This window comes from Marmota monax, unplaced genomic scaffold (genome assembly GCF_021218885.2).
Source record: "Marmota monax isolate L192 unplaced genomic scaffold, Marmota_monax_Labrador192_F-V1.1 WCK01_AAM20220418_F8-fsc00086, whole genome shotgun sequence".
Taxonomy (NCBI): Eukaryota; Metazoa; Chordata; class Mammalia; order Rodentia; family Sciuridae; genus Marmota; species Marmota monax.
The window spans coordinates 2,144,341-2,153,200 of NW_026693086.1; the positions used below are offsets into that span (position 1 = coordinate 2,144,341).

An 8,860-nucleotide genomic window follows, 5' to 3' on the forward strand; every position below is an offset into this window, starting at 1 on the left:
GGTAAGCCTAGGTTTAAGTCCTAGTTCCTCTATTGCCAATTACTTGATCATGAGCATGTGGTTTTACTCCTCAAGTCTCAACTTCCTCGTTTGTAGAGTTTAACATGAAGTGCCTGCATAGTGTGTTGCAGGCATAAGGGTTCTTTTCCTTTTCTATAAAAAGTTTATAGAGTAATTTGTAGAATATTAAGATATATAATGTATTCTATATTGTTTTAATTAATCAGAAAAATAAGTTAATTTTAAGTAAATGTAATATTTGCTCAGATCTCTGGAACAAGTTTAAAAATCAGGGAGTAAGAAAAATCTTTTTTAGAATAGTTAAAATAGATGCCTTAAAATATATGCACTAAAAGGTTGTGTATTATCTTCATGGAAAAATCTCGAGCCTTTTTTTATCTTTCCTTTACATACAGTTCCAATAAGCTTGGATATCTAGTTTCCCCACCACAGCAAATTAGAAGAGGAGAGAGAAGCTGCTACAGGTAGGCATGCTAAATATTAGAATAATAGTAATCTTATAAGACATTAAGCCTCAGCAACAGCAGGAGAAAGGAGGGGTGGTCATTTGTTTTATGCTCTTCTCTTTTTTAAATCTTCAGTAGTTGTCCTTAAGAAACCTAGAAAAGCACAGATTTACATTTAGTATTTTAAATGATGGCTTTTAAGGGTATATCCTTTATTCTCCTTCCCAGTGATTACTTTTCCCTGTCAGCACAACAGAATGCTGGTAATGAAAGTTAACTTACTCAGCTCTCAAGTGTAATGAATTACATTGTTTGTCTTTTAAACTCACCTGCCCTTCTCTTTTCCAACAAATAGGGTAAGGAACTTTTTATAGGCTCTTGTCCCGAACAGTTCACAAGTAGTGTTTTTCTAAGTAAGCCATAGATCTTCCACCTAGGTCATAGTTGCCCAGGAGAAAAGAGTCTTCAAAATTTTATCAAAAGGGGGCTGGAGTTGTTGTTCAGTGGTAGAGCACTTGCCTCAAAATCGTGAGGCACTGGGTTCAGTCCTCAGCACCACATAAAAATAAATAAATAAAAATAAAGATGTCCATCTACAACTAAAAAAAAAAAAAAAACGCTAAAGGTATTTTCTAGTGCTTCACTGAGAACTGTTACACTTATGAAAGTTACTGTTTTTTTACTAGATCACAAGTTAAGAGAAGGTAATAGTTACTAATTCCTGATTGTGACAAAAGGCTTAAAATCTAAACCCCTTCTGCTTGTGTTGCCATAATGTAAAGAACTTTTAGTTTTACAAAAGCCCACTCGGTTTCTTTGATGAGGCACAATTTAGAAACTTTAGCTAGCACTATTTGTACTTAATCCTTTGAGAGAAAACGGTGGGATTTTCAGTTGTTGATGGGATTTTTTTTCAGTTCTTAATTATAAGTGTTAGAGCTGATATTTATTCTACTTTATATGGCCTTGACCCCCATCTTCCCTCAAAGAGGTTGCAGAAAAAGTGTTTTTTTGTTTTGTTTTGTTTTTGTTTTTGTTTTTCATTTATACTTTTGATCTTGGAAGACATTATGTCGAAAACTGGGTCATAGCTAATTAGTTATTCAAAAGATACATTAGGAAGTAATAGGTGATAATTAGTGAAGTAATAACCAATCTAAACTTCACAAAAGGTAATTTTAAATATATCTCCATATAAACAATGTCCCATAAACTTTCCATTGAAATTCCTAAGTAGCCTTAAAAATCATGATTTTGTTTAGAGTTGCTTTTTTTTTTGAGATGGGGAAATGGGGTCTTGCTATGTTGCCCAGGCTGTTCTCATATTCTGGGCTAAGCGATCCTCCCACCTCAGCCTCCCAGGTAGCTGGGACTAAAACCATTGCACCTGCTTTTATAGAGTTATAACAAATAAGTGGTATTACTGTTTCTATGGTATTTGAACAGTTAATTCTATTCAGTTGTTTGTACATTTGAAAATGATTATGGCTAGGAAAAGATAAGTTTATCTTTACTTATCAGATGAATTTAAAGGAATAATATCTTGGAATTTATTTCTCCAGAAGTATAAACCGTGGGCGGCATCACAGCGAAAGATCACAGAGAACTCAAGGCCCATCATTACCAGCAACTCCAGTCTTTGTACCTGTTCCACCACCTCCTTTGTATCCACCTCCTCCCCACACACTTCCTCTCCCTCCAGGTGTTCCTCCCCCACAGTTTTCTCCTCAATTTCCTCCTGGCCAGCCACCACCTGCTGGGTATAGTGTCCCTCCTCCAGGGTTTCCTCCAGCTCCTGCCAATTTATCTACACCTTGGGTATCATCAGGAGTTCAGACAGCTCATTCAAATACCATCCCAACAACACAAGCACCACCTTTGTCCAGGGAGGAGTTCTATAGAGAACAACGCCGACTAAAAGAAGAGTAAGTATTTTAATTTGAAATTATTATATAAACTTTTTTCCATTTTCTTATATAACATTAAATAGGTGTCTTTGGAAACATTTTCCAGTGTTTCCAGTTAGTACAAGAAAATTCACCTAAAGTTTAAACCAAACCATACAAGCAACTTTCTCAGGGATTCCTAGTTATTTGTAGTTTTAAAGTAGAAAACTAATGGCAATTTCATTCATTTCATTCATGATCTAATTACATTTGTCTTGTTAGTTTTCTTAAATGGTTTTTGTTAACTTTCACTCTTTAACTTTATTTTACTAGGGAAAAGAAAAAGTCCAAGCTAGATGAGTTTACAAATGATTTTGCTAAGGAATTGATGGAATACAAAAAGATTCAAAAGGAGCGTAGGCGCTCATTTTCCAGGTTAGTGTTTTGCAAGCCTTCACAACAGAATTACAAATGGGACTTTGAATATCCAGGGATTAGCTATGGATATAAACAACATTGCACTTATGAATTTTTTCTGATTCGGTCTAGGTCTATAGAAATGGAGATGTAACCTATTTCCCAATATCTGTTTATTGAAATAATGTCTCAATGTAAATTCTATTGTGTAGAACTAGCAGTTATGGGGATTAAATTGCCCTTGTCCCTTGAAGTTATTTGCAGTGTAAAATAATTGGGAAATGTTTATGGAAGGAAAGAATTAGGGAAATAACCAAAGAATATATCTGAGGACCCTTTTATCATAAGGCTACAGCTTCTTGCTGGAACATTAACCTGTGTGATTGTAAAGTAGTAGTAGAACACAAAGTGCTGTATTGATAGAAAAACTGAATTAGAAAAATTCCATATAAGTTTGCTTTAAAGATTTTTCTTAGCCTCACACTTAAAATGTGGTTCCTTTAAAGTTAGATTGTTGGCTAGTATAGGACAAAAGATGGACTCCTACTTTTAAATAATTAGATAGGAAGTGAAATTCAAATATGATTGGCATTTTGTTTAATGTTAATAAGCTCATATAACTCACGGTACATTAATGCACTCCACTCTAGTTGTTAAGATTTCACTTTTGTTTTATAACAAATGATTGCTCTGCTTTGTGTATTTTATTCCATTCCAATAGAGGTCACTGTGCCTCTTTAATCACCTAAGGTGAAACTTGGTATTAACAAAGATGAAACCGTGAGAAGAGAATGCTAGAATATTAGAGTCTGTATTCTATTTTGAATATATTTCTCAACTATCAATTATTGTTTTGTTTTTGTTTTTAGGTCTAAATCTCCCTATAGTGGTTCATCATATTCAAGAAGTTCATATACGTATTCTAAATCAAGATCTGGCTCAACACGTTCGCGCTCTTACTCTCGTTCATTCAGCCGCTCACATTCTCGATCCTATTCACGATCACCTCCATATCCTAGAAGAGGCAGAGGCAAGAGTCGCAATTACCGTTCACGGTCTAGATCTCATGGCTATCATCGGTCTAGGTCAAGGTCACCCCCATATAGACGCTATCACTCAAGATCAAGATCTCCTCAAGCATTTAGGGGACAGTCTCCCAATAAGCGCAATGTACCTCAAGGAGAAACAGAACGTGAATATTTTAATAGATACAGAGAAGTTCCACCACCTTATGACATAAAAGCATATTATGGGAGGAATGTTGATTTTAGAGACCCATTTGAAAAAGAACGTTACCGAGAATGGGAGAGAAAATACAGAGAGTGGTATGAAAAATACTACAAAGGTTATGCTGCTGGAGCACAGCCTAGACCCTCAGCAAATAGAGAGAATTTTTCCCCAGAGAGATTTTTACCACTTAATATCAGGAATTCACCCTTCACAAGAGGTCGCAGAGAAGATTACGTTGGTGGACAGAGTCATAGAAGTCGAAATATAGGTGGCAACTATCCAGAAAAGCTCTCAGCAAGAGACACTCACAATCAAAAGGATAATACAAAGTCAAAAGAGAAGGAGGGTGAAAATGCTCCAGGAGATGGCAAAGGAAATAAGCATAAGAAACATCGAAAAAGAAGGAAGGGGGAAGAGAGTGAAGGTTTTCTGAACCCAGAATTATTAGAGACTTCTAGGAAATCAAGAGAACCTTCAGGTGTTGAAGAAAATAAAACAGACTCATTGTTTGTTCTCCCAAGTAGAGATGATGCTACACCTGTTAGGGATGAACCAATGGATGCAGAATCCATCACTTTCAAATCAGTGTCTGAAAAAGACAAGAGGGAAAAAGATAAACCAAAAACAAAAGGTGACAAGACCAAACGGAAAAATGATGGATCTGCTGTGTCCAAAAAAGAAAATGTCACAAAGCCTGCTAAAGGACCCCAAGATAAAATAGATGGAGAGCGTGAAAAATCTCCTCGGTCTGAACCTCCACTTAAAAAAGCCAAAGAGGAGACTCCAAAGACTGACAGTACTAAGTCATCATCTTCCTCTCAGAAAGATGAAAAGATCATTGGTACCCCCAGAAAAGCTCACTCAAAATCAACTAAAGAACACCAGGAAACAAAACCAGTCAAAGAGGAAAAGGTGAAAAAGGACTATTCCAAAGATGTCAAGTCAGAAAAACTAACCAATAAGGAAGAAAAGGCCAAGAAACCTACTGAGAAAAACAAACCACCTGATAGTAAGGGAGAGAAAAGGAAAAGAAAGACTGAAGAAAAAGGAGCAGAGAAAGATTTTGAATCTTCTTCTGTGAAAATCTCTAAACTCGAAGTAACCGAAATAGTGAAACCATCACCAAAGCGCAAAATGGAACCTGATATTGAAAAATTGGATAGGACCCCAGAAAAGGACAAAACGTCTTCATCAGCTGCCCCAGCCAAAAAAATCAAGCTCAACCGAGAAACCGGGAAGAAAATTGGAAGCACAGAAAATATAGCTAGTACAAAAGAGCCCTCCGAAAAGTTGGAGTCCACATCTAGCAAAGTTAAACAGGAAAAGGGCAAAGGAAAGGTCAAACGAAAAGTAACTGGAACTGAAGGATCCAGCTCAACTCTTGTGGATTATGCCAGGTATTATGGGAAGGCGGGAGCAGCTGTCCATCTCAGGAAATCACCCTGGAATTTTATCCATGCTTAAAAGTGTGTTTGGTAACAACGTGTGCCTAAAATGGGAATTAGGCTGGCTTACTCTTTTGTTATATTTAAACGGGGGTGGGGGGTGGGGGGGGCGGCATATTATTAAAGATAAGGTTTCAAGAAGATTTGGGTGGTTGAACCACATTTGTTTTTAAACATTTGTGTATTCGAGCAAAATAATTTAGCTTTTTAAAGTTTTAAAGGACGTTTATCATTAGTTCAGGTTAGCATTTTGGTATTTATCAATTTTATAATTGGTAGAACATCCTTCCTTAATTAAAATTGTTTCTTTTCTTTTTAGTACGAGCTCAACTGGAGGCAGTCCTGTGCGGAAATCTGAAGAGAAAACAGATACAAAGAGAACTGTCATTAAAACCATGGAAGAATATAATAATGACAATACTACTCCTGCTGAAGATGTTATTATTATGATCCAGGTTCCTCAGTCCAAATGGGATAAAGATGACTTTGAATCTGAAGAAGAAGATGTTAAATCCACACAGCCTGTACCAAGTGTAGGAAAACCTGCCAGTGTTATAAAGAATGTTAGTACTAAGCCATCAAATACAGTCAAATACACAGAGAAAGAAAGTGAGCCATCAGAGAAAATTCAGAAACTCACCAAAGAGGTGAGCCATGAGATTACACAGCATGAAGTCAAAAGTTCAAAAAACTCTTCATCTAGTGAAAAGGGGAAAACCAAAGATCGAGATCATTCAGTGTTAGAAAAAGAAAACCCTGAAAAAAGGAAGAACAGCACTCAACCAGACAAAGATAGTAATTTGGACCGTCTGAATGAACAAGGAAATTTTAAAAATCTGTCTCAATCTTCCAAAGAGACTAGAGCTTCAGAAAAGCATGATTCCATTCGTGGTTCCTCAAATAAAGACTTCACTCCCAACAGAGACAAAAAAACTGACTATGACAACAGAGAGTACTCAAGTTCCAAACGTAGAGATGAAAGAAATGAATTAACAAGAAGAAAAGACTCTCCTCCTCGGAGTAAAGATTCTGCATCTGGGCAGAAAAATAAGCCAAGGGAGGAGAGAGAGTTGCCTAAAAAAGGAACAGGAGATTCCAAAAAAAGTAATTCTAGTCCACCAAGAGAGAAAAAGCCTCATGATCAGAAAACCCCCTATGATGCTAAGCGCCCAAGTGAAGAGACAAAATCTGTAGATAAAAATCCTGGTAAGGATCGAGAGAAGCATGTGTTAGAGGCACGGAACAATAAAGAGTCAAATAATAGTAAATTACTTTATGTACTTAACCCACCAGACCCACAGATTGAAAAAGAACCAGTTACTGGACAGATTGACAAGAATGCTATCAAGCCTAAACCCCAGTTAAGTCATTCCTCCAGACTGTCCTCTGACTTAACTAGAGAGACTGATGAAGCTGCTTTTGAACCAGACTATAATGAAAGTGACAGTGAAAGTAATGTATCTGTGAAAGAAGAAGAAACTTCTGGAAACATTTCTTCTGGAAACATTTCTAAGGAGCTGAAAGATAAAATGATGGAGAAAGCAAAAGAGAGCCTGGACACAGCAGCAGTCCCCCAGGTGGGTGTAAGCAGGAGCCAGAGTCAAAGTAGCCCTAGTATTAGTCCAAGTAGAAGTCACAGCCCTTCTGGAAGCCAGACCCGAAGCCACAGTAGCAGTGCCAGCTCAGCTGAAAGTCAGGATAGCAAGAAGAAGAAGAAAAAGAAGGAAAAGAAAAAGCACAAGAAACATAAAAAGCATAAGAAGCATAAGAAACATGCAGGCACTGAATTAGAGTTGGAAAAAAGCCAGAAACACAAACACAAGAAAAAGAAGTCAAAGAAAAGCAAGGACAAAGAAAAGGAGAAGGAGAAAGATGACCAAAAAGTGAAATCTGTCACTGTGTAGGAGGACAGATTATTTTTAACTGACTTAATTACTAAGTCATCTGTATTAAATTTTGTTATAATGTAAAGAGATTCAAGCCTTGTAAATAATGACATGGAAGACCCTGTGCTGCACTTAAAATATTGCTGCTTGATTATTTGATTTTTACATCAGAGCTTTATAACACGAACTTTTGTACAGAACTGTGAGTGTGTGACCATGTAACATGAGAGGTTTTGCTAGGGCCTATTATTTTTAACCACCATTAATTAGTTGGGGTGGAGTTTACTGTGAAATTTTCACATTTGAATTTTTTTAATTGCCTGGCAAACGCTGATATAAGTTCTAAATATCAGCAGAATGATTTGCTGAATTCATTACAACCCCGTTATGTCACTTTTTGATTACAATAAAAGTTTTCAGTAAACTTTTCAAATGTTGAATATTCGCATTATTTAAAGAAAACAGTATGGTATCTCTTCCCTTTCCCTATTCAAAACATCTTTTGAGCCTTTAGGCTGAATTGGATGTTTAAAATTTAATTTGGCACGTTGGAGATACAAAGGTGTGCTGGAGATAGGTGGCTGGAAATAGGTCAGTTGGCGATATGGTTGAATAAATCTAGGGGATCTTGACTACAGTAAATAGAAGCTTCATTTCTTAAAAGGTTTGGGTTTACAACTTGGAGACAAGGAAGTGTGATTTATGACCGGAAGACTTGTCTTGAAATTTTGATAAGTTAGTATTAAATCTCTTGTAAAGGAGAATGCAGGTAAACCTGTGAGCATCCGTGGCCTGCCCCGTCTACCCAGTTGATAAGAGCAAACAGTAAGTACTAGATAAGACTGTGGTGGGTTATTGCTTTATTGCTGTGGTTCAGGAAGAATACTGTGAACAACGAAAAGGATCTAGGAAATGTACATAGGAGTTGCACTTAAGAAACACGTAAATGGGGATTATGTTCATCTTCATTTAGAAAAAATGGAGAACACTTGTGGTCTGGTGGTGATCCTGGAGGGCTTTGGTGGTTGAAGACAAGGCTTTATATGAGCAACAAGCTGCTGCCTAGCTCTGATTAAAAGCATTTCCAGACTCTGCCAGGTACACCACACTGTCTGCTGCTGTTGATGCGTGATTTTAAATGGCATACTGATAAACTTTTCTGACTGTGAGTGTGCATTTAGTGCAGCATTTTAACATATTGACTTAAAATTTGTACACAAGCACTGTAATCATGAAAGCCATTTAGGACTGAGAAATTTGGAAAGTATACTCTAGTAGCAATCAGATTTCTTTAAATGGACTGTGTATGTGTCTCCTTCACAGCAACAAGTGTGAGCTCAAAAGGTATGTGTCTGGTTTTTGTTCCAAAAACCATTCTATGCACCTAGTAATCAATAAATGTTTTAAACAATAAGATGACATAATTTTTTTAACTTTAAGGTAATTTTACCAGGCAAATTCTTCCCTACATAGTGGTTGAAATATGCCTAGGGGCCAGTAAAAGCATACTTCACTGCAATATGTCAGCT

At 36.8% G+C, this 8,860-nt stretch overlaps 1 protein-coding gene across 2 annotated transcripts in view; it reads left to right on the forward strand.

Annotated features, from left to right (window-relative positions):
- Nucleotides 1–7,764, forward strand: part of Rbbp6 (RB binding protein 6, ubiquitin ligase) — a 31,563-nt gene extending 23,799 nt beyond the window's left edge. Inside the window, exons 14-18 of one of the 2 annotated variants that reach the window (XM_046454421.2) lie at nucleotides 417–485; nucleotides 2,030–2,392; nucleotides 2,687–2,788; nucleotides 3,640–5,397; nucleotides 5,765–7,764. In XM_046454421.2, the coding sequence (XP_046310377.1) occupies nucleotides 417–485; nucleotides 2,030–2,392; nucleotides 2,687–2,788; nucleotides 3,640–5,397; nucleotides 5,765–7,349 (3,877 nt within the window). In that variant the 3' untranslated portion in view covers nucleotides 7,350–7,764. The remainder of the gene's footprint in view (nucleotides 1–416; nucleotides 486–2,029; nucleotides 2,393–2,686; nucleotides 2,789–3,639; nucleotides 5,398–5,764) is intronic. The other variant, XM_046454422.2, reaches the window with a different exon arrangement.
- The last annotated feature ends 1,096 nt before the right edge of the window (nucleotides 7,765–8,860 follow it).